At 44.6% G+C, this 26082-nt stretch overlaps 1 protein-coding gene across 4 annotated transcripts in view; it reads right to left on the minus strand.

Annotated features, from left to right (window-relative positions):
- Nucleotides 1–26082, minus strand: part of RNF216 (ring finger protein 216) — a 697454-nt gene that overhangs the window by 411499 nt on the left and 259873 nt on the right. For all 4 annotated transcript variants that reach the window (XM_069210010.1, XM_069210009.1, XM_069210008.1 and 1 more), the window contains one exon: nt 4728–4778. In XM_069210010.1, coding sequence (XP_069066111.1) covers nt 4728–4778 — 51 coding nt within the window. The remainder of the gene's footprint in view (nt 1–4727; nt 4779–26082) is intronic.

Here is a 26082-nt window from a genome sequence, read left to right on the forward strand (position 1 = left end):
TATACTCTGTGCCGGTATCTCGACCGGAGTTGGATGTCTTCGACACGTGTGTGCCCTTTTTCGGTGCCGATGGTTGGTCACCTTGTTTACGGGTTAAACCATGGCCTACAGGCGATGGCGTCCCCTGGGCTTTCATTATTTTCGTGTGAGTTTTGGCCGGGGCAGTTTTACTCACTGTTTGTTGCCTCGCCGGCTGCTCACTTTCGGCCTCGTCCGAATCAGGAATGGAGAAAGTCTCCTCTTCTTCGACGCTGTGATGTCCTGCCGGCGTCGATGCCATTTGAAGCCTTCGAGCTCTCCGGTCCCGTAGCGTCTTCTTCGACCGAAATGCCCGACAGGCCTCGCAGGTATCCTCTTTGTGTTCGGGGGACAAACACAAATTACAGACCAAGTGCTGGTCTGTATAAGGATACTTATTGTGGCATTCTGGGCAGAAGCGGAATGGGGTCCGTTCCTTGAGCCTTGAAGACGCACGCGGTCGGGCCGACCAGGCCCCGCCGAGGAATGGAAGCCCCGAAGGGCTATCAGAGCTCTTCTTTTCTTCGGTGTCGATGTGTGATTACTAACCCGAGACCGAACGCAAACAATACAGTCGAATTTTCCGAGATTTTAACTAACTTTCCGAACCGAAACACGGAGCGAAGAGGAACACGACCGAACCCGATGGCGGAAAGAAAACAATCTAAGATGGAGTCGACGCTCATGCGCAATGGAGCCGAAAGGGGAGGAGTCCCTCGATCTCGTGACTCGAAAAGACTTCTTCTAAGAAAAACAACTTGTAACACTCCGAGCCCAACACTAGGTGGCAGGATAATGCACAGCATGTGTATCTGCAGCTACACATGCCATCAAACATATATATACTAGTTTGAGTCTTGCACTCTGCTACTGGCTAATAAAGTAGCGCCACAAAGATTCCTATGATGCAGGAATTGCACTATCCATCTATACAGAGGAGGAATCTACCTCCTTTTTCCCTTTGGACAACAAGTTTTGGAAAAAAATTGAGAGCCAGACCTAGGTCAACCAACAATCCCCCAGAAGGGCGACAGAGCTACCGGAGGTTGAATGTTGCGCCGCAAAGAGGCCTAACAACCAGGGTGTCGACAAGGACACCTTCAAGCATCTGAAGCAGGCATTCCTTTCAACCCAACCCCCAGTTCGCTGATCCTGAATCTTTCCCAGCCTCCCCCCTCTCCTAATCCTCTGGGGGATGATGACTCTTAGGGTGACTGATGGGGATCCTGGCCTTTCCAGACCGTGCCCCCATCATCGGATGAAGTTTCCTTACCTCAATAAGATTCAGAGCCTTTGCTAGTAGTCCTGGTGGCGGACATGCTGGATCCAGATGACATTCTCTATGTTGAGGGGCACCTTAGAAAGCCCTTGGAAAAAGATGAGGATGGCCACTTTATTGGCAAAATATATCAGGGATCCGAAGAAGGGAATAGACCTTTCTTGGTGGTCAGACCAAGTTAAACTTTTGGATGTGACTTCCCGTGACGAACAGCGGATTCATCAAGATGTATTATGTATTATTCCTAATTGGTCTATTGGCCTGGCTGGTAACAGTCAGAGATGGAAGGGCAGTGGCCCTTCTAACTGATCTTGAGGCCTTGGGCCTATGTGAATAAATGGCAGGACAAAATAAGATTCTCCACCTGCATGGATGTTTCAAGCAGCAGGTTCATACTCAAGAATTGACTTCACATTGGTTACATTAAATATTTTCCAATTAATCTCTGCTTTTGAGACTAAACTCAATAAGTTGTTGCCCATGACCACTTTCGCTTGTTTTTTTAAAGTACAGTGCTTTTTATTTCAAAAAGTAAATTCCTTACCAGGAGAGATGGAAATAAACTTTAGGAAGTTGCTCTGGTTGGCAAGAACGATAGAAGGATTGAGGCCACTGCTTCAATCATCCTAAAGGACTGCCTTTCAATGGACCCTCTTAATACTGTAGAGCAATAGTTACTATTCAAAAGAAAACTAGTGTCTGTGTATTTTCCGGCAGCTGACAATAAGACGCGTCAATCCAGTCATCATTTGCAAGCTTTAAACAAAATCAAAATATTGGCATGTCTTCGTATCTTAAGGAGAAAGTGTAATAGGATCCTGAGACGTGCAGGAGGCAGCCCTTGAACCTCGAGCTCCAACTTAATCTGAAGTGTGCAAATAAAACCAATCAGAAAATACTTTGGGAGGCGAGCACTATAGCAAAGCAAAATCTCTGGGCAAAGGCACTATACCTCAGCAAAAAGAAGGACTCTAGGGAGTTTTGGAAAATGGTTAATAACTTAAATAAGGCTTGGTCGGCCGCCACTGGGTCAACTATAACAGAAGCAGGCCATGCTGCTTTTCTATGGGACATTTTAATTTGTCCGTGGGGGAGACATCAACCTCAATCACAAGAAGAGGCAGGACAATGCCTAGCGTACAGACAGACCTAGATGACAACAAGCTTAACTTCTCTGTGGATCAGACATGTAAAGCCATAAAAGCAAGTAATCACAATGATGCGCCTGGGTCAAACAGATTATCACAAGCTTTGTACAAAGTGAACCCGGCCTTTTGAGCAGAAAGTCTAAATGAGGTTATTAATAAGGTACTTCAGCAGAGGCTATTCTAGACTCATGATGGGGCTCTGTAACATTTCCAACCTATAAGGGGGGAGATCAGGAGAGACCGGAAAACTACTGCCTCATTATGGTACAAGACTCACAGCCAGAACTGTATGCAGGTCTACTGCTAACAGAACTATCACAGTGTGCCTCAGAAGAGCAAATTATCCCTTTTAATCAAACAGGGTTTATCTGTGGACACAGACAAATACACTAGCACTCTCTGTAATTATGGACAAATATAAGCCAAATAGGTGTCTAATGTATCTATGTTTTGTTGATTTTAAGTCGACATTCAACTGTGTACAGTGACATTTATTGTGGCAAAAATCGGTTCAAAAGGATATTCCCAATTGTCTTTTGAAAGGAATTCAACTGTTGTACACAAACACACGGGTTAAGGTTAAAATAGGAGATGGTTCTTTTATTTCTAGAAAAATTGTGGCCTCCCATGGTTTAAAGCAAGGTTGCACTCTGGCACCATACTGGTTTAATCTCTTCTTGGCCAATTTGCCACAGGTGTTGGACGAAGTAAATGTGCATCCTCCCAAACTAGGTGATAAACATATTACAAACTTTTTGGATGCTGTCTACGTGATTCCTTTTTGTAGAACAAAAATAGGATTACAATCACTTATTGACAAAATATCTAACTATACGGCGCTCAACGGCATGGTAATTAATGAAGAGAAAACTAAGGTCATGGAGTTGACCAAAAGGATATAAAAAAAACATAAATGGAATTTGAATGGCCATCAATTGGAGCAGGATAAGACCTACAGATATCTGGGTCTGCTATTTGATAAGGGACCTTTCAACAAACATACACAAGACCCGCAGGGAAAGGGGAATACACTAGTCCTCATGTTTAAAACATTACAGAGATCATTGGGGGGGGTCCAAGTTATCTCCCACTGTTAAAAATTATATCAGCTAAGTTTATTGCAGAGTATAGCTTATGGAAGTGAGGCACTGCGCGGTAGGGATGCGGTAACTGTGAACGCAATCCTTTCTAAGACATTTAGAGCACTTTTTTTCTCTTCCGCCCAACGCCTTCCCAGCATAGATATGGCTGGAATTTGGTTTAGTAAATCAAATTATTGCAAGTAAGGGAGCTTACCTCAAAGTATGGCAAATAATAATACTCAATTAATTGCACCAATTATGTAAGGCTCTTTGGGAAGAAGTCCAAACTAATGCAAACACTCAACTAAGGTAGTATTTGGAAGTGGCAATTGAGAATCTGGCTGTGTGTCCAGTGTGGGAAATAGCCTTTAGAATCCTTTAAAAGAGTCATTACGAGGCAGATGAAAAAGTTGTCACAGTTAAAAGACAAAGAGGCCTTTTGCCCATAAACCCCATGCCTGGATGATTATACATGAATAAATGTTTCTTAAACTGCTGCCTTACTTAGAGATTGGTTTGTCTAGACACCTAAACATGACTTTTATTAGGTACAGATTTGATTTTATGCCGGGGCTTATCCATACGGTCCCTTGGGCTGGAGGCACAGAAACTATTGTGCACAACGGGGCTAGAAAATATTATGCATTTGACCTGCTTATGTCCGGCTCTATTAAAGGAGAGAAAGGAGCTCCTAAAAACACTTTTTATCCAGCAAGGAATTCAGACATGTAGGTAGGCAGTGATGTCATATTTTAAGTCAACTGACACCTTGCTGAATTATAATTTCACTATGTTTTTAGTGGCAGCTGCGAAAAAATTGACTAATACTGGGGAATAACCTGGTTTGAAAAATGGTTAGGATTAACAATAATTGTGTTGTCAAAAGTGATTTTATAATGGAGCTTTTTGATTTTTTTTGCCAGATTGTGTTTTTATATTATATTTGCAATTTAGGTAAAATTGGATTTCACTTTAGAAAGCTCAGGCCAATGAAAGAAAAATTGTTGCTTAAATTTTTTTTCCCTATGGTGTGATTTTTGGAAATATGCTTGATTTGAGTAACTGTGGTATTGTAAGATTTTAATTAATCAATCAATAAACTATTTATCTGTCTATCTGTGCAAACATCTGGTGGCCACGTGCAGAATGAATTAGACAGAGAAACCATTCTCAATTAGTTACGTATGGTCAGAGGCTTACCTTTTGATATTGTTCTTCATTCATCTGAAGGGCGAGAAGAAAATCGGCATGCTGGAGGGGAAAAAATGCAAATGTTTAACACACTGTATTTATAAAATCAGAAAATGAACCATCACATTAGAAAGCCACCCAAACCACTTCTGCTTTCATTATACACGTAGCAAAGAGACTAACGAAAACTAATTTGAGAAAAAAGGAAAATGTTACTTATTCAGTAAGCATCTGTTTGTGGCATGTAGTGCTGTAGATTCACATGCTTGGCATAAGTCCACCATTTAGTATTGGGCTTGGAAGTGTGCAGATTGTTTTTCTGTGAAAAAGTCTTTGGAGTCACGCAGTATGGAGACTCCCCTTGCTTGTACTGCGCATGGTCCTCGACTCCATTGTTAAATTGTTTTCCGCGTAGCACGTGAGGATGGAGTGTAATGGATGATGGATCCTGATAAGGTGACCAGGCAAAATAGTGTAATGTATAATGAAAATAATCGCAAACAATACAGGTGTCCATGGAGAAGGGTGGGGGCATGTGAACCTACAGCACTACATGCCACAAACAGGTGCTTACTGGGTAAGTAACATTTGATGGCATTTGTGGCAGTAGATACACATGCTTAGCACAGGTCGTAAAGCAGTTTTTTCTCTTGAAGGAAGTGGCTAACCTTTGTGGGTTGCGTTAGTTTGAAACCGCTCAGCCCAAATTGGCTTGTTGACAAGCCATGACATCTACACAGTAATCGGTTGTAAATGTGGGGGTATATTACATTAGCTGCCCTGAATATGTCTGCCATGGTTATGCTACCTAGAAAGGCCCAGGAGGCACCCTTTTTGTAAAGTAGAGTGGGCCTTTCGAGGGATGGGTAGATTTTGTTTAGCTTTAATATAACAAGTTTTGATTCATTTCATAATCCAAAATGAAATAGTTGCTTTAGAAATAGCCTTTGCCTTACATAGTTTTGAAAATGTGACAATGCTGTTGTGTCTTTCTGAATGATTGAGTTTGGTCAATTTAATACATGAGATCTCTTTATACATCCAGTGTACATAAAGCTCTTTCTGCTCCGGAATCTGGTTGGGGAAAAAAATACTGGTAACTCAATAGATTGATTTAAGTGGAACTGTGAAATTACTTTTGGAAGAAATTTAGGATTTGTACGTAGTACTACTTTGCCCCTATGAATTTAGAAGAATGGTTCTTCTATAGTTAATACCTGACGCACTGATACTTATAAGTGAAGTGACTGCAATGAGAAAAGTAACTTTTCAGGATAGAAACTGGAGAGGGCATGAATGTAATGGAACAAATGAGGGGGGCATTAACCTTGTTAGGACAACATTGAGGTTCCAATCTATTTTTAGAGGAGCTCTAGGCGGGATAACTATTTTGAGGTCCTCCATAAAAGCTTTAACAACAGGAATCTTGAATATAGAAGCTTGTTCTCTGCTTTGGAGATCTGCTGCTACTGCTGCTAGGTGTAGTCTTATAGAAGTGAAATCTAACCCAGAGTTTTGTTAAGGAAAACGGTATCAGAAAATATGTAGAGGCTTTGCTGTTAAAGGGTTAATATCCTTTGAATGACAACAGTGGACAAATCATTTCCACTTTGCTGTATTGCAGGCCCTAGTAGCGGGCCTTCTTGCCTCTTCAACCTCTTCAAGAATCTCCATGCACTGTTCAGGCAGATTTAACAAACGGAAGCAGTGGGAGAGGTGGAAAAGCGTAAGTAAATATCACTCACCAGCTCATACATAGTGCATTGCCCTTTGACCGTGGTTGTGGGAACCTGGAGATGAAGCCTGGGCATTTGTCATTTTCTACTGTGGCAAATAGGTTTATGTTTGAGTGACCCCACTGTTGAAAGAAAGGTTGTAGAATGTGCCTGTTCAGCTCCCACTCACGGACTTGTTGCTGTCTTCTGCTGAGGAGATACGCAAAGTTGCTGTCCATTCCCGGTATGTGTTCTGCTAAGAGGTGAATGTTGTGTTTGAAAGCCTAGCTGCATATGTTCTGTCCTAGATGAGATAGCCGATGTGATCTGAAACCCTCCCTGTTTTTGTCGATAATACACAGTAGTCATGTTGGGTTTTTTTCTTATGAGAACTACTTTGCAGGTGAGGTGGGGAACAAAATGGTTAATTACCAGCAGAACTAGTTTTGCAGCTTAAGAGTTTTCTGGATTCACATGCTGTGCATTATTCTGCCATCTAGTGGGTGGGTCTGGAATTATCCGTTGCCCTTTTTTCTTTTCATTTTTTGTTTTCATGGGTGTCGATCACCATTTGGTGCTAGGTCCGCCCCCCTGTGTGACGTCAGATGGCGCCCCAGAAGTTCCTTTGTGTGGTAGCAATCTTCAGATTCTTTTTTCTTCTTTTTTTGTTTTACAATCCTTCTTTATGTATGACTTCCTTCCCATCTGTTTGTCCTGGGGAGGTGGGTGGGTAGCATGTGCCTCCAGAGAACTCTTCAAGCTGCAACACTACTCCTCCTGGTAACCATTTTGTTTTGCAGCATGAATCATTTTCTGGACTCGCATCCTGTGCATTAGACTGAAAGTATCGCCTTGTCATTTAATTGGGCCTTACTATGAACCTTAGTTCCAGGGGCGGAGTCTAAACCTGGGAGTGAGGTGTAAATAATATCTATCTTTTCCTTGAAGAACTTGGCGATCTTATTACAATGCAGAGTTGTGGGTGCCTGAATTGCAGAGTTACAGCCAGGTTTTAAAAGAGATTTTATCATTTGGAATATCTCTCTTGGCCATTTGAAACCGGGTTCTCCATACATCAAGGATATGCAAGGTTCTATCTAGCTGTGTTAGTGGGTTCTTAAAAAACAGTGGTAGTTTAATGCTCTGATTGACATGAAACTTGCTCACTACCTTGGATAGGAATTGAGGGCTTGTTCAGAGAATCACCTTTTCCTTATGTATCTCCTTGTATGATTCTTGTAATGTCAATGTAAGAAGCTCGCTCACTGTCTGTAGTCATGTGATTACTATTAGGAAGGCAGTTTTCAGTGTGGCATATCGGAGTTCTGCCTTGTATCTAGGCGCCAATGGTTTGGTCATCAATTATGCCAATACTGAATTTAGGCTCCACATAGGTACCAGAGCCTTCCTTTGGGGAGTTATTCTCTTGGGGCCCCTCTAGCCACTACCTTTTGGGCACTGGTGAAATGAAAACATTTTTACACGATGCTTCCCTGGTGTAAGTTACTATAGCTGCCATATGACCCTTGAGTGATGAATAGTTTATACCGCTATCCAGCAGATGGGGTAAGATAGATTAACACCGTCTTGTTTTGCTATTGTTTCCATTGAATTGTTTTGTGTGCACCAGTGGATATATGGTCCCTCTTTTGCTACATAGCATGGCCTTGTGGTAAACTTTCCTGCCTCCTTTAGTCTTTCCAAGGCTCTATGTGGCAAGGTTAGCTGTTCGAGTTCTATGTATTCCGGTGCCAAGCTGTTAGATTGATTGTTGCTGGTTCCAGGTGGACCACCTTCCCCTTCTGCATTGTGAGAAGGTCCCGTTCTTCCTTGATCCTGATCATCTGTCCTATGGACAGCTCAAGTAGGTTTGAGTACGAGGTCTGTCTGGACCATTGGGGGCTATCAGGATGAGGTCTGACCCTGGTTGTCTTCCTTGCTTTCTAATCTTTGAGATTGGAGGAATCGGTGGGAAGGCTTAGGCAAATCTCCCTGGCCAGTTTAGTGGCAGGGCAGTCCTTTCTGATTGGTGATGTTGAAACCTGGAGGCAAAGATCTGGCATTTCTTGTTCTCTGCTGTTGCAAACAGATCGATTGTTATTGTGTCCCAGTACCTGAAGATTTTTTCTAGGGCTTCTTGTCTTATTTCCCATTCATGTGAGCTGCTTTCCTCTCTTCTCAGTCTGTATGCCTCTGTGTTCTCCTTCCCCGGTAGGTGGATTGTCTGTAAATTGATCTTCTGTGGTATCGCCCACTGTCATATCTCTTGGCCTAGTTTGCCTAAGGTGAATGACTTTGTGCCTTCCTGTTCTGGGAGAACATTGCTGTTGTATTGTCTGTTGGGATCCGACGGTTTTCCGTGCAATGTGTGTCTGAGAAGTCTTCGGAGCTAGCAGCACTGTCTTCATCTCTAGGACGTTGATTTGCTTTGTTGTATCTATGTTGTTCCACTTGTCCCAAATCTTTAGTTTGCCCGTGTGTGCGCCCCATCTCTTGTGGTATGCGCCTGTTGTGGTGGTCACTGATTGAGTTGGTGTTTTGAACGTTCTCCCTAGAGTTATGTTCTTGGATGTCCACCATTGTACTTCTTTCTGTATTTGTACTGTTACAACCACTAGGTCTTACCAACTCCCAGAGGATGGCCACCAATTGTTGCATAATAGTTCCTGGAATGGGCGCATGTGTAGTATTGCATGGTTTATGAGCGTGATTCATGATGCCATCATGCCAATTGCCTTCAAGACTGTCCTCACTGTCAGAGATTGCCCCTTCTGGTAAAGGCGAGTTTGTTTCATGATTGTCTCTACTCTCTTGTGAGTCAGATATGTTCATGCTGTCTTCGAATGCCCTCTTGCCTCTATGAAGATGTTTTTCCTGCTCCAGTTGTGGGGACAACTTCTTGTGGGTTATTGAGAACCCTAGGTACTGCAGGATTGTGATCAGTTTGAATGTCCCTTTGACATTTCTGTTTTGTCTGTGACTTCACCAGTCAGTCGTCCTGGTATGGGTAGACATGTATCCCCTTTCTTCGTAGGAATGTAGCGGCTGTTGCCAGGCATTTTGTAAAAACCCTTGGTGCAGACTTTATGGCGAATGGTAAGGCCTCGATTTGATAATGTACTTTTTGGAGCACAAATCAGAGGTACTTTTTGTGCACTTGATTCATGGGTATGTATAGGTAGGCGTCCTTTAAGTCTATAGTTGATATGTATCCCCCCCCTCCCTTTGCAGGAGTGGGAATACCTCTTGCAGTGTTGTCATTTTGGAGTGCTATGTGTGAATGAATTTGTTTATGAACCCGAGGTCCAAGACTGAGCTTAGTGTGAGGTCTTGTTTTGGCACCAGGAAATAAGATGAATCATTTCCTTTGTTCAACTCCCTTGTTGGTACTCTTTCTATTGCTTGCTTTTGCAAGAGTTCTTTCATTTCTCTCCTTAGTTTTACAAGTTTCACCTCATGGGACATGTTCTTTTTTGGTGGAGTTGGTGGTGTAGTCTTTTTTATTTCTATACAGTATCCATTACGTATCATGTTTACAACCCAATTGCCCATTCTTGAGGGTAATGCACTATTCTGCCCCTACTGGTGTTTTGTGGGGGCCCAAGTCTGTTCTTACGTCCCCATGTGTGAGTTGAGGATGGCTCCTAAGTAAGGCTGTATCTGAACTGGCTGCAGGTGGGATCTGACCACATTGGTCGTGAAACCTAGTTGGTGAAGTACTTGATCCTCCTCTCTAGAGGTTTGTCCTTTACCCCTCCCTCTACCATGAAAGGGTGTCTCGAGGGCTACTGCCACTTGTGATAGGTGGCTTGCTGGGTAACCCGTTGTGGGCTGCTTTGTGTTTGTTGTTGCTGCCCCTTCCTGTCGGCCTTCTGGGTGTTTTTCCTCTCCCTAGAAAGTACCTCTGTACTGTAGGGCACCCATTGCTTTTGCTGTTTCATTGTCCTTTTTAATCTGCTGCAAGGACTCATCAACTGCTTGGCCAAATAGTGCATCCCCAGTAAATGGCTAACTGAAAATAGAGGCCTGAAATTTTTGCTTAAAGCCTGAGATCCTTAGCCAGGCATGTCTCCTTAGGGTTGTGCCTGTGCACATCTGTCTGCTGGCTGCGTCTGCTGCATTCAGTGCTGATTTCAAGCAAGTGTTGGAGATGATCTTCTCCCCTCGAATAATCGCTTCGGTTTGTTTTTAAAATCCTCCTTTGGGAGCTCTCATAACTTCCTCAATTTCATCCCATTGCCAGTGGCCATATCTGTTAAGGAGAGCACTGGAATTTACAATCCAATATTGTATGGCGGCTTCCCTTTCCATCTTCCTCCCTACCAGATCTCAAGTCTCTTGCTTTCTCTTTCTGGAGGTGGGCCTGCTGGCAGTTGTGACAGTGATGGACTTGGGGTTCCCTTTGATGATGGCTTTTATTTTTTTCTTCACCCTGGGAGGTAACTCTCTTTGTTGTAGATGGTTCCTTGAAGGCCTCCTTGACTTGGTCCAGTATACTAGGTAGCACTGAGAGATATAAATTCACCTTTCTTGATGGCATAAGAGTTTCCAGGAGAAAGCACAAGTCTCCTCCCCCCACCGCCCTTAGTGGCACAACATACATTTCTCCTGCCCTTTTTACCAGGCTGTTGTAAAGCGTGATGACATCAGGTGGTAATGGTCTAGAGGGGCAGTTGTCAACCTCCTCTTCTGGACTCTCAGTTTCAAGGTCATTCCACTCGTCCTCCAAGCCTCCTGTTGGCTCCTCCTCTTCAGGGGAATAGAATTCTTTTGCAGCTTCTTCCTCGTGAGGTTCTGGTGACACCAGGGCTTTTAAGGCTGCTTTCCTCATCTTGGATGTCCGTGGTCGTGAAAGGCTTTCGTGGAATTCTGAATTCTTTCAGTGCGTCGTCGCACTCCTAGCGTTGAAGGAGTGCCGCCATTCTTACTTCCAGGGTTCGTTTTTTGCTTTCCACCTCTAAAGCCCTTTCAAAATTTTTCGGCAAGGATGTTCTTTTCTTCGGTGTCAGTGGCTCTTTCTCTGAAGTTCTTGGCCCTTCCTTCGGGGTCTCTTGACCCGTGGTGGTTTTCGCCATTTTCAACTGACTTCCTTCATCGGTATCCCTGGTCTGGGATCCATGGGCCTCTTTTGTTTACAGCTGGCATTCAAGCTTTGTTTTCTTAGACGCGGAGGCTGACTTGTGCGATTTGTTCTCAGGGATCTTAGTCTCTGAACCTTCCAGTGGTTTTCTTACCTTTTCAGGTCTCTTTTTGACGTCTTTCGTGGCCTTCTTTGCTGCATGCTTTTTCGCCATGCCCCCTTGAGGATTTCTATGTCTGATCCTCTATTAGTTGATTTGGCGTCCCCAACATTATCATCATCGTTAATGGAAAGGCTCATATCCTTCAGCAACGTCTGTGGTCTCTGGCTGCTGGACATGGTTGTGTGGTGTTCCTCTCTCTGTTTTCTGCAAAACATGAGTCATTGGCACAAACCCAGCACAGGCCTCACAGTCCTCGTCCCCATAGTCTTTTCAGACTGCAAACACCATGAGGGCCGCACTGCGTAAACTTATGGTGGTAGTTTGGCGAATGAGGCAAGGTAGGGGTCATGGTAAACACCCCCTTTAAATTCTGTCCAACCATGTGTGAATTCTGCCAGAGTGACCCGCTGAGGTGTGATAATGAAGGGGCCCCTTCACTCTGATGGTTTTATTTTGTCATTCGGTTCGGTGATTTGATGGTTCTTCAAAATGTTTCCACACATTTTTGACGTTCTCCCTAAATCTTCAGAGCTCCTTCTTTTGCTTCCAGAAACAATGGCAAAAAAAAAGAATCTGGAGATGCTTACCACGCACAGGAACTTCCGGGGCACTGTTTGACGTCACTCAGGGGACGGACCTAGCACCAAATGGAGGTTGATGCGCATGAAAAAAAAAAACATGAAAAAAAAATAAAGAAGAAGAAAAAGGAAAACCGCCAATTCCGGCCCCAACCACTAAATAGCGGAATAATGCACAGCATATGAATCCAAAAAAGGATGCATGCTGCAAAAAGAATGCTTTCAGTGCTTAATGAACAGCTAGCAGCTCTACGTGCATGATATGAAGATGAGTTTGAGTGGGAGTCCACTGTACCTGTACAGTCAATCACCATGAGTGTTCTCCACAACCAGTGAGTGATCAGTCTCTTGTTATGTTCCTCTGCGGAATTGGGTCTAGAAAAGGCCATTTCTTTAGAAGATTGTTGGTATTCCACCACTGCTGAGAGTGGCAAGCTTGACCGCTGATCAACACCAGATCCTCTAGCTGACCCCTCCGCTTGAGTCCATTGATGCGCTAAGCATTGTTGCAATGGGAGCATATTTAGTCTGGCACGATGTAAAATGGCTATTCATGATGCCTCCATGCCTAGGAAGCGCATGACTGTCTCACTGTTACCTGCTGTTGCGGCTGAAATTGTGGAATAAGTGTTTTGAACAACTAAATTCTTGCATTATTTGTATAAGCTATTTCCATGTGTGAGTTGAGGATGACTCCTAAGTAAGGTTGTATCTGAATTGGCTGCAGGTGAGTTTTGAGTGCATTGGTAGCGAAACCTAGTTGGTGAATGTAGGAAGCTGGCTCTGTATATACTATATCAAAGTGAGATATACTGTGCACAGAGTCCAGGGGTTCCCCTGAGGCTTGACAGTGGCAAAAATAGATAATACTAATGCTCTATTTGTGGTAGTATGGTCGAGCAGTTAGGCTTATCAGAGGTTACTGTTAAGCATTTGTTGTACACACACAAGCAATAGAAAGAACACACACTCAATGCTTAACTCCAGACCAATATGATTTTATATAGAGAAATATATTTTGTTAATTTCTTTTCAGAACCACAAGATTCAGTAAAAGGTACTTTGCATTGGTATAAGGACTTTGAATGGATTCGACAATGTATACAGCTTTCTTAAAAATGGCAAAAATCTATTATAAAAGCAGACAGTGCATTTTTCAACAGTTCCTGGGGGGAGAAAATTCAGTACAGTTTTACCGATAAGTACACAACTTACAGTTCTTACCTCTGGGAGTTAGGTAGTCCGTCGTAAGGGGTTCAAGTTAACCCCAAACACCCACCATCAGCAACACGGGGCCGGTCGGGTGCAGAGGTCAAAGACAAACCAAATTAACGTGGGATTGTAAGGAGACGGGGGGCACTTGGTCTACTAGCAGGTAAGCACCCGTGGTTTCGGAGGGCAGACTGGAGGGGGGGGTGCTAGGGGAGGGGGATATTTTAGGACAGCACTGGAGGGGCCCCAAAGTAGGCACCAAACAGGCACCCTCAGCGGCACGTGGGTGGCAGGGTGTAGGGTGAAAACAGGACGTCAGATCTTCAATGTAACTCTATGAGGGGGCCCCAGGGGTCACACTGAGGTGCATGCGAGGTACTGGGGTTGGGGGATCTCAGGCACACCACCAGTCGGACTGGGAGGAGGGCCGCCTGCTGAACATTGGTACAACGGGGGTCGGTTTTTCCAAGGCCTGGGGGCTGCGGGTGCAGTGTGTCCTTAGGCGTTGGTTATCTTCGTCTGGAGCTCCACGCTCAGGAGGGTCCTCGGGATTCCCTCTGCAGGCATGTGTGGAGGGGTGGAGAGGTCAACCTAGGCAGGGCACTTGCTAGCAATCGCCCGGGGACCCTCTCTTGCTTGATGGACCACCTGGACATGGGCAGTGGATGTCGGGTGCACAGGGGTCCGGGCTCGCGCATCCAGAGTGAGGTGGGAGTCTTAGGTTTCTTCAGACAGAGCCGCTGTCTTCTGGAGTTCTTGGTCCTTTTGGGTGCAGGGCAGTCCTCTGGAGTTGGCAGAGGTCACTGGGCCCGCTGGTTGCGTCGCTGTTCTTTTTGCAGATTCTTTGAAGCAGGAAACAGGCTGGTAGGGCTGGGGCCAAAGCAGTTGTCGTCATCCTTTTCTCTGCTGGGGGTTTCAGCTTAGCAGTCCTTCATCTTCTTGTTGGTTATCAGGAATCTAATGAGCTGGGTTCAGGGAAGCCTTGAAATACAAGATTTAGGGGCATTTTAGGGGTCAGAGGGCAGTAGCCAATGGCTACTGTCCCTGAGGGTTGCAACACCCTACTCGTGCCCACTCCCTTTGGGGAGGGGGGCACATTCCTATCCCTACTGGTCCCCGTCTTCCAAACCAAGATGGAGGATTCTGCAGGGAGGGGGTCACCTAAGCTCTGGACACCTTAGGGGTGGTCCTGGTCCTGGCTGGGGTGGTGACTCCTCCCTGTTTTCCCTAATTGTCCCTCCGGACTTGCCACCAAAAGTGGGGCTTTTTCTGGGGGGCATGCCTCTCCACTAGTTGGAGTGTCCTGGGCAGTGTAACTCAAGACTTGAGCCTCAGAGGCTCACCACCAGATTTTACAGTTGCTGCAGGGGGAGGTGTGAAGCACCTCCACCTAGGACAGGCTTTGTTTCGGACCACAGAGTGCACAAAGGCACTCACCCCATGTGGTCAGAAACTTGTCTGAAAGTGGCAGGCTGGCACAGACCGGTCAGTCCTACACTAGCAGTTTGGCTAACATAAAGGGGGCATCTCTAAGATGCCCTCTGTGTGCATTTTTAAATAAATCCCACACTGGAATCAGTGTGGGTTTATTGTGCTGAGAAGTTTGATACCAAACTTCCCAGTATTCAGTGAAGGCATTATGGAGCTGTGGAGTTCGTAATGACAAACTCCCAGACCATATACTCAATAGGACTACACTGCACTTACAATGTCTAAGAATGTACTTAAACACTATAAGGGCATTGTGCACCCTGCCTTAGGGCTGTAAGGCCTGCTACAGTGGTGACTGACCTATGCCACAGGCAGTGGTTTGTGGGCATGGCACCCTGAGGGGAGTGCCATGTCGACTTTGTTCTCCCCCCACCAGCACACACAAGCTGCAAGGTAGTGTGCATGTGCTAAGTGAGGGGCCCCCTAGGGTGGCATAATACATGCTGCAGCCCTTAGAGACCTTCCTAGGCTACAGGGCCCTTGGTACTAGGGGTACCTTTCACAAGGGCCTTATCTGTGTGCCAGGGCTGTTTCAATTGTGGAAACAAAGGTATAGTTTTAGGGAAAGAACACTGGTGCTGGGGCCTGGTTAGCAGGGTCCCAGCACCCCTGCAATCAAAGATGGCATCAACACTAGGCAAAAAGTGTGTGTGTGTGGGCGGGGTGGTAACCATGCCAACAGTGGCATTTTCCTACAGTGACACAGGTTCATGGTAGTTTGAGTGTGTTGAAAACAGTTCAGGTGAGTACTGCTCTTGGTAAGCCAATTGTCTAGGTAAGGAAAATATGTATATTGTGACTGCACAGAGGAGCCGCTACTACTGCCAGGTACTTGGTAAACACTTTGGGGGCTGTGGTGCCCCAAACTGAAGCACCTTTAACTGAAAATGCTGTCCATGTTGCACAAATCCTAGGTATTGATGATGTTCTGGGTGGATTGGAATATGAAAGTATGCGTCCTTTAGGTCCAGTGAGGCTCTAAAGTCACCTTGTTTTAGTAGCGGGATGACCTCTTCAAGTGTGACCAAGTAAAAGTGCTCTGAGAGGATGTACCTGTTTAGTGGTCTGAGGTCGAGGATAGGTCACAGTGACCCATTCTTTATAGGGATAAGGAAGTAAAGTGAACAGACTCCTGTGCTTTGTCTGTGTAACGACAGAGGTTCTATTGCCCCCTTCTGTATCAAAGCTTGAATTTCCCCTGAGCAGTTGATGATGGTCTGCTGATAGTCTGTGGATACAAGGTAGAATGTTTAGAGGTGTGGAAGTGAGCTCCAGGCAATACCAGTGTGGGATAATATCCAACACCTACTGGTTTGATGTGATATTTTGCCATGCAGGAAAGTACCTCTGTATTCTTCCCTGTCAGATGTTGTATGATAGGGGGGAATTGTAGGTATGTCAGAGTTTGGTGGTGGAGGTGAAAGGTTTGGTAAAACCTCCTCTACCTCTACCTCAGGAATTGTTTTGCTTATGTAAACCTCTATAATATCCTCTTGATGAAGATGTTTGTGGACCCTTCACAGTTTGGTGAACAGCAAAAGCAGTCATATTGTGATTCTGTCTTGAAATCTCTTATGATTTTTGCAGTTTCCTTGTCTTTCTTTAGTTTCGCTAAAAGAGTATCCAATTGGGGTCCAAAAAGATGTTTTCGTTCAAAAAGGGAGGGCTAACAATTCTGCTGAACTTCAGGTTTAAAACTCAATTGCCTTAACTAGGCACGTTTTCTGAGGAGCTAGCTTGAATTGATACCCCTAGCTGCTCTACAAGCTAAATTAAGTGCACAACAAATAGTTGTATTTGATATTAATTTGCCCTCTGAGGTAATCTAGTATACCCTTTTCTTATATTCCTCTGGGAGATGCTGAAGTTTGTCTTCCATCTCAGCTCAGTGGGACCTTTCATAGCCTGATAAGAGGCCAATAGAGTTGCAATCCTCCAATGGTTGGCAGATTGTGCTGCCACTCTCTTACCCGCAGCATCTATCATTTTACTGTCTTTATCTGGAGGAGGCTCCTCACTAGTTGTTTTAGAGTTTGACCATTTATGGGCTGCAGCCACCACTAGGGAGTCAGGTAGAAGCTGTCCCTTGATACATACAGGGTCAATCGGGGGAGGAATGAAATATATAGAGATTTACTTTTTTTTACGAACCTAGGCGTAATAACTGTGGATCTAACTGAGGCACTGAAAATGTCCTGAGTGTAACTGAGCACACCTTTTAGAATTAGAAGATATTGAGTTGAGTGGACAAGGGTTTCAAACAAAAAGTTGTCTTCTAGAGGTTCAGTGTGAAGTGTCACTTTGGGAAATTTGGCTGCCCTACTCGTAAGGTTGTGATGAGTAGTGGTATCATCAGGACAGGAAGGATTTGGTAGCTAGAGATCTGGATCTGTGTTATTGTGGATCTATGCAATATGAGTCCCAGTGATCTTGAGGTCATATTTAAAACTGATCACCATCCCCTGTGAAAGAATTAAGGGCCATATGTACAAAAGCTTTTTCCCCATAGGCACAGAATGGGTAAAATCCTTTCGTACATCTGGCCCTAATTGAACTTCAAGGTGCATAAATAGTGTCATGAGCCGATGAAAGCAATGATGAGGGAGTGCACACAGCAGGGGGTGTGCAGTGGACTGGTGGCTTTATCCTCCCTTTTCTCCTTTGTAGGAACCGGAAAATCAATGACTCCACAAAAGTTAATTGTCTTTTAGCAGGTTTTACCACTCAACGTGGAGGTCTGGAGAGGATGAGTCCTGTGTCCGATGAATCATCAGGTATTTCTGATGAAAGTCCAATTCTTGATGTAACTTCTCGAGAACTGGTTGAACAGTCTCTGGAGAATCCCTCGAAGATGCATGTTTTTTTTTTTTTAGCACTGATGCGGTCTTAGGCACACATATTTTCAGTGTTGAATGTTTCGGATCTGAGGCTGATTTTTTTTCTGTGCTGGAGTGGAGTGTTTCAACTCCACAGTGTTTCGTGCTGAAGGTCGGCTCAAATCTGATGTTGAGTGCTTCGGTTCAAAGACCTGCTGGAGAGGCTATTTTTCTGATGCCAAGCTGTGACTCTCCATTTCGGACTCAGTCAGTTGATGCCAACCCTGGCCCAAACTCAGTGGTGACCAGACGAGTCTTTATTTTATGGGATGTTTGAGGCTTTCCCTAGAAAGTTGGCTCTTTATGTAGTATACCAAAGAGAAGTATATTGTGCAAAGAGTCCAGGTATGCCTTATAAGTGGACAGGGAGGTTGCTCTAGCAATCCCAGTGTGCTCTCGTAGGGGGGTCATGTGGTCGAGCAGCCTTAGACTTATCAGAGAGGAGTGTTAGACATTTGCTATAGACACACAGTCAATAAATGACACACACAACTCAATAAGGAGAGCCACACAATATCTAAAAATAACAGGTATCTTGATATACATTTAGGCATCAGAATAAAGACGGTCAGATAAGTACGTTTTGCAATAGAAACTATTACAGTTTTAAAAGTCTACTGTGCATTTTTCTGAAGCAGCAATGTTACCCTATTGGAGAGTAAACATATAGGCCAAACAGGTACTCCACAGTGACTTACAGAATCAATCGTCCAGACGTAAGCTGAGTATAGGGCAGGGTTCTAGGTCTCATCAACAGGACACCTCGGCGGGCATGGTGACAGCTGGGTGCAGTGGTGCAGTTCAGTGTTTGCTGCCCTGTTGAAGTCAATGGGGATTGGTTCGGGTAGAAAGGTGCTGCAGGTAGGGACAGGTCCGGGTGAACCACAAGGGAGTTCAAATCTTGCGATGCTCAGGGACACCTTTGGGCCTCTTCTCCTCAATCTCGGGCAGCATGGTGCAGGGGTGTCTTGGACTGTGGGGTTTCTGTCACCAGAGGTGGTCGCATGTGGGTAGCCTGCAGAAAGAGGCTGCAGGTGTGGACTGTGGGTCCAGTCTGAACAAACCAGCAAGTGGGCTCGGGTCTCACGAGGGTCAGGGACGTGGGTACACCTTTGGTCCTCTTCTCCTTGGTCCAAGGCGGCCAGGTGCACAGGTGTACTGGGCCATCAATTTTCCGTCACCAGAGGCAGTCGTGGTAGAGGAGGGCCTGGAGAAAGAGGCTGCAGGTGTTGGTGGGGAGTCCACAATCGACAAATTCAAGAGGTTTTGTCTCTGGAGGGCCTGGGAACCACGCTGACACCGTTGGCCCACTTCAGCTCAGGCTAGGAGGCATGGAGGCATGGGTGAAGTGCTGCTGTCAGCTTTTTGCAGTCCTCGGGCATCTCAATTCTTCTTGGGGTGCGTGCAAGATGCAGGGGAGCAGCTCAGCTACTCCATGGGAGTTCCTGGTTCTTGGGTGAAGGCTAGCAGTCTACCTGGGTGTTTTGGAGACACAAGCAGCTACAGGACGCGGCATCTTTGTCACAAATGTCAAAGTCAGTGGTAGGCTGGCAGGGTTGGTGCAGTCAGTCTGTGGTCTTCAGTGCTTGCTTTTGCATCTCTCCTCTTTCAGGTTGGCAGGGGCTTCCCTAAATTTTGAACTTAGGGGGCGTTAGGGGAGCGTAGGGGAGTAGCCAATGGCTACTTACCCAAGGGGTCACCCTATTAATTTCCTTTCTTTAACTTCAATTAACCTTTAAATAAACATTTGCCCATTTAACTTTTGTTTTTTCAAATGTTTGGGACGACTGGAATAAACAACAGCACAGGGAACCACATATAAACCAGAGGACTGCATATAAAAGCCAGGAGGGCTGCATGCAGTCCATGCTGTTCTTTGAGTATCACTGTTCTAGGGGATATTTTATCTACCTTCAAATGCCTCACCTCTTGAATATCCCAGGCACAAATTTGAATGTACAACTTGTCAATAGCTCTCCAATGCCGGTGAGGGGACGGCCGGATGCTGCACTTTGTTATGTCACTGAGGGCATAATTCACCCTGTTGGCCTGCAGACATCAGTTTCCATCCGATTTTTAGCAAGCTTTCAAGGCTAACTGATAACCAACATCCTACTCAGCTAGGTGTAGTTTTCAGTAATATGTACATAACAGGACTATTAGTATATACAACCATGCAACACGGAGGTTGAGAGGTGGGAGAGGAATCAGAAGGTATAGTATCCATTATAAAAAAAAGGATCAGTAAAGTTTGGTAACATGTTCCTCTGATGGATACCTGCAGATTTCTCACCTTTTGAATAAATTTCCTCAAGCAGTCCTAGATAAGGAGGTGGGTGCATAGCTGGTTATACCAAAAAGTCATCTAGAACTGTGAAGTTACCATTCCATCTGACTTTGGAATTTAAACAATGGTGTTTCACAAAAGTGCAATGGGATGACCAAGTTGCAAAGATCTGCCATTGGTACCTCTCTCTCCAGTGCTGATGTAGAGGACTTTGCTCTGGTAAAATGACTTGAATACCTTCTGGAGGATCCTTCTGCATCATTGAGTAACATATCTTAATGCACAGGATTATCCGGCTTGAAACAGTTTGTGGACTGCCCTTCCTTTCATCTTTCTAACATATACCACAGCGGGTTGATAATCCAATCTGAACTCATGTGTCCTATACAGGTAGAAGATGACTGCTCTCTTGGGATCAAAATGACAGTATTTCCTCCTCTTTAGATGGAGGTGGAGGAGGATAGGAGGTGAAAAGGGTAATTGATTTCCTTAGGAGGAAAGGTGGAACCACTTTAGGCACGAAGGCAGCCATAGTTCTCAACACTAGCTTGTCAGGAAAAGGGAGTTACAAGGAGGTTTAACACCTAAGGCTTGTAAATCGCATTCTCTCCTCGCTGAAGTAACAGCAATTAGGAAAACAGTTTTTAATGTCAGTAAATGTAAGGGACAACGGAGCAGTGATTCAAACTGTAAACACATTAGATAAGCAAGAACCAAAATGAGATCCTATTGTCATAATACAGAGAGTAGGTGGGTACTTGTTTGCAAGACCATTGAGAAATTTTGATATAGGAGATTTAAAGAGACATTATTGATCTGGACGACATAATAGGCCAGTAAGGCTGACAACAGTAGTAACTGCGCAGCCCTGCTGGCCTAGGGAAAAGGTAAAATGGAGAATGTCAGACAGATGAGCCTGAAGAGGATCTATGTATCTCACACTATTTAACAAAATATGGCATATCTACAAGAAGACACTTAGTGGAGTGTCTTCTTGATCATAAAATATCATCAACCACTTCAGGAGGTAAGGAAAAAGAAATCCAGATTCCACTGCTCAATCCCCGGGCATGTGGATGAAGGCTCTGGAGGCCAGGGAGTAGAACCTGCCCCTGCAACTGCTAGAGGAGTTCTACCCTATAAGGGAGACAAAGGGGAGGGAAAAGGGGAAGGTAAATAAAGTCTGCATACCATGTTCTTTGTGGTGAGTATGGGGTAATTAGGATTATTTGGGCCCGGTGGAGGCGGATCTTCCTCAAGACACGAGGAATCAGGCGTATAGGAGAAAGCATGTAGAGAAGTGGAAAGTTCCTCTTTACGTGAAAAGCTTCCCGAATGCGCCATGCTTTGGATACTGAAAAGCATAGAATTTTGGCCAGTGAAAATTCTCCTGTGACAAAGAAGTCTATCTAAGGAGTCCACCATAGCAGAGGAGTTCTGGACTACCTCGTATGAAGACACCACTTGTAATCGGACAGAGGGCACCAGATGAGATTATCCACTCTGACATTAAAATATCAGGCCAGGTGATTTTCCACTATGCAAATCAGATGGTCTTGAGCCCAAGACCAGAGTTGCAACTGTTCTCTGCAAAGAAGATGCAACCCCACAACATCTTGCTTGTTGATCTGGGATGTATTGTGTGTGAATGATTGTACGATGGAACGCACGTGAAAACCACACATGCCTGAACAACGTGGTCAGAACAACCGGATTGTTACCATGATTGCCTTTACAACGATTTTCCGTTGTAAAAGCATGCCTAGTAAAGGCATGTGAGGGAATAACATGCGTTGTTCTACCATGCCACCCCCCATCCGCTTAGGGCCCAACAGTACCCCACCTCTAATTCTTAAACTACCCAGACCCCACCACCCTCGCCCCTAAAAACAAGAGTACCCTAGCGACACCCACCCACCCTGAATCCTAAAACCTTCCAAGATACTCCCACCCCACCGCCGTAAAAACAAAAATAACCTGACCTCCCCACCTCCACACCTAAAAAAAAAAAACTGCCTGACCCCTCCACCCCAGCCCTAATAAAAAAAAACTAATCCGACCTCCCAACCCTTAGAAACAAAACTACCCCGACCCCCCTGAAAACAAAACTACCCCAATACCCCACACCCACCCTGAGCCCTAAAACCTTCCCCGATTCCCCTACCCGCCCAAAAAACAACCGACCCCCAAACCCTCACCCCTAAAAATCAAACTACCCAGACCCCTCCTCTCCTTTCCCTTAAAAACAAAAGTACCCTAACCCCACCACCACCGCCCCTAAAAACAAAACGATCCCAAAAAAAACCACCCACCCTGAGCCCTAAAACCTTCCCCGGACCCCCACCCTAAAAACAACCGAACCGCCCACCCCTAAAAACAAAACTACCCTGCCCATAAAAACAAAAATACCCCATACCCCCAACCACCCTGAGCCCTAAAACCTTCCCCGACCTCTCCACCCACCCTAAAAACAACCAAGCCCCCACCACAACCCTAAAAACAATATTACTTCGACATTTCCACCCAACCCCACCCCTAAAAACAAAACTTCCCTGACCCCCCACCCCGTCCCTAAAAAAACAAAAAAAAACAACAACAAAAATAGGCCAAACCCCCCACCCCAAACCCTTAATCCACCCCCACCTATTAAACGACCCCATAACCCTGCCCCTGCCCAACGTACATGGCCTCTCCTGATCCACACTAGAGAAAAAAGAAAAAAACTTCCCCTCATCCCTGCCCCTAAAAAAAAAAATAAAAAAAAAAAAAAAAAAAAAAAAAAATAGCCCAAGCCCCGCACCCTAAGCCCTTTATCCTCTCCACCCCTAAAAACTGCCCGATCCCTGCCCCAACCCCACTTACCTGCCTGCGTCCTCTCCAGATCCATATTGCCTTTTTTTCTGCCTTAACCACGCATATTCGTAGTTCAGCACATGTGGTTAAGGCAGAGAAAAAGGTTTGCATTGTTCCGCTTGCGTTGTAAATGTAATCGTTGTTGTGGGATCGTTGTTAAGGACATTTCCTGTGTGAATATCTGGAATTACTGACCACCAAGAAGAGAGAAACCTTGATGTATTGCAGTGAATTTTAACAGCTTTATGTGTAACATCTGTTCTTCTGGCGACCAGAGAACTCCGATCTCCAGTTCCTCCAAATGATGGGCTGCATCACTTTCATGAAGACTCTAGGAGCAGAAGTGAAGCCAAACTGATAGACCGCAAACTGTTCTGACCTGACTGTGAAACAAAGGAATTTCCTGTATTACTGCAGGATGGTAAGTATCCAGCAGGTCGATAGACATTTTCCAGTCTTCTACTTCCAGTACAAGCAGAACACGAGCCAAGGACAGCATTTGAACTTTTCTTATTTGAGGAACTAGTTCAAAACCCTGAGGACTAGCACCAGACGAAAATAGTTGTCCTTTCTGGAGCACAAGAAGTATAGAGCGAAACATCCTTGACTCTGTATCTACTTTGGGACCAATTCCACTAAGTCCTGTTGGAATAAGGACTGAACCTCTTGTTAAAGGATGTGCAGGAAGTCCTGTGGGAGTGTCTCTGCTCAGGGAGGAATAGAAGGTGGTGACTGTTGGAACAGTAAGGCATACCTGCGTGAGATCCAAAGTTCTGAAGTAATGGTCTTCTATGTTGTGGAAGGCGGACACCTATCCTCCAATGGGCTGAGTGTGTTCAGGCAAGAAGGAACAAGGCCTGTTTCCCTGTAATAAAGGTGGAAGTAGAGGATGATGGAGATAGGGTTAGGGTAAGATGAGGAAAGGCATGTTGTCTTCCTCTGCCTCTTTATCCTATCGAAATGTTTCTAGACCCAGACTGACTCCTGGGATATTAAAAAAAAAAGGTGAGGGATCTGCAGTTAGAAGTATCAGAAACAAGCAGCAAGGAAAGGATAAACATCTCTTGATTGTTTTCCTTTTACATATTACCACACTCTAATTAAAGATGACTTTCCTATGGTTTTCATAATGAAGTAGGAGATGGATACATTCCTAATTAGTGAGTGAGTGAGCTAAATTAGATTAATAAATGAGCAAGATTGAATAAGATTTTTTTCGGGCCGATCACATGAGGACTGCTTCAGCTGATGCTGGTATCAGTACTACTTACTACCAGCATTTCTCTTTTAAAAGATTGGAGGATATCATTATTTGTATGATACTGGAGGGCATCCTCCACCCAAGGCCTTAGCAAATGGAAGGGATCCTATGGTGTGTCACATCTTGTCCTCAGAAATTGGTTTGTTTAAAGACTCCTGTTTGCCAGGATTTTTCAAAATGATTTGAAAAGGTTTTTACAACAAATTTAGAGGGGGACAGAGTTTCCATTTGTAGATTTGGGATCTTCATAGAACTGTAATCCCCTACCCGGTCAAATACGTCAGGGATTGTTTTTAGTATGCCATTCTCAAGGTTAATATATTTAGTGTCCAGATTTGCCACTTATCATGATTTCATTATCTTCAAATGATTTCGGATACACAATTTCTCTATTCAATGTCTCATTTTGGGGCACTATTACTAAAATCTTAGCTCAGGTCCAAAGTAATTCCTTAATATATGTGGGATTAGGTTTTTTGGGACTTGTTGAAATAAATCCCTTAAATCCAAATCTCTTTTCTCTCATTCTTGTGCGTCTAGTTTTTAAAGTGCCTCAAAGATACACCTTAAACATTCCCAAATACTTACTACACTCTCTGCGCCTTTTGTTTATTTCAAAACAAATCCCTAATGGCTATTTGATTTCTATTGCGGCTCCTGGCTGTCTAAGATAGAAAAGTCTGCACACCAAAATGTTTAAGGAGATGTTGTGGCCTGGGGTTTTCGTGCTTCCTGGTGGTCGGCAGTAGGAGGCAAGTCGAGCACAGTGCGAAACATGATCAGTCACTGCAGTCATACTGCCAGACAGATGGTGCCCAGATCATTAGCCTTCATCATAGCAGTTATTACCTCACAAGAACCCATCATCTGACTTCACAGTACTGTGCAAGTACTGTCAAATGATCATCATGCCCAATTATGTCACAGCAGTGAGCCAAGTGATGGCTGGATGAGTCGGCCACTGGCAGTGGTAACTATCAGTCAGGAAAGTTCACAGAAAGGCAGAAACAGCATCAGTACACTCCCCATTATGAGTGGTGTTGGCAAAGAGGTAGGCAAGCAACCACTGCATAAAGGAATAATCGTCCCAGAATGCAGGCATCACGGAGTTCTAAAGGAAAGCAACCACTTAACAAATGGCCAAGCTCTGTTCCCAAAAGATCATTCTTAATTATGTGGGAGGCCATATTTTACAGTAATAGATTTTTAGAGGTACTGAAGTACTGATATACCATCCCCCTGTTCCTCATGGGAGGTTCCTACAGGCTCTACTAGAACTAGTAGCAGATCCAGCCTGCAGATACTTCAACTTCACCATTCTTGGTAAACTCAACATTCATGTGGATGAAGCGAGCAACATATCCGCTAAATCTTTATTCACAGATCTAGCAGCGCTAGACCTGACACAGTTGGTAAACGGTCCCACTCACATTAAAAGTTATAGAATCGGTCTAGTATTTAACAACATTCCTAACTTGTCAGCTCAGGCACCTCTCTTCCCCTGGTCTGGTCTGCTCATTTCTAAATCATGCTTACTCTCCCCAATTCCTCTGCCTCTATACACAAACAACCAAATAAGCTAACCTATCATCCATGGTCACATCTGAGCTGTAGTGAATTGACTGGTACCCTAGAAAACACTCTCCCTAATCCTTCCATCCCTTGGTCATGCTCAGCAGACAAATTTAATGAGTGGATTTCCACCTCCCTTGATACTATACTACAGACAAAGAATGTCTTTAGAAGTGCTCGCCGAAGGAAATCACTACGGTTCACTCGCCAGCTGCGGCGGTTAAAAAAAAAAGAGCAACTTGAAAGAAGGTGGAGGAAGACTTATGATGATGCCTT

The sequence above is a fragment of the Pleurodeles waltl genome, chromosome 10 (assembly GCF_031143425.1).
Source record: "Pleurodeles waltl isolate 20211129_DDA chromosome 10, aPleWal1.hap1.20221129, whole genome shotgun sequence".
Lineage (NCBI taxonomy): Eukaryota > Metazoa > Chordata > Amphibia > Caudata > Salamandridae > Pleurodeles > Pleurodeles waltl.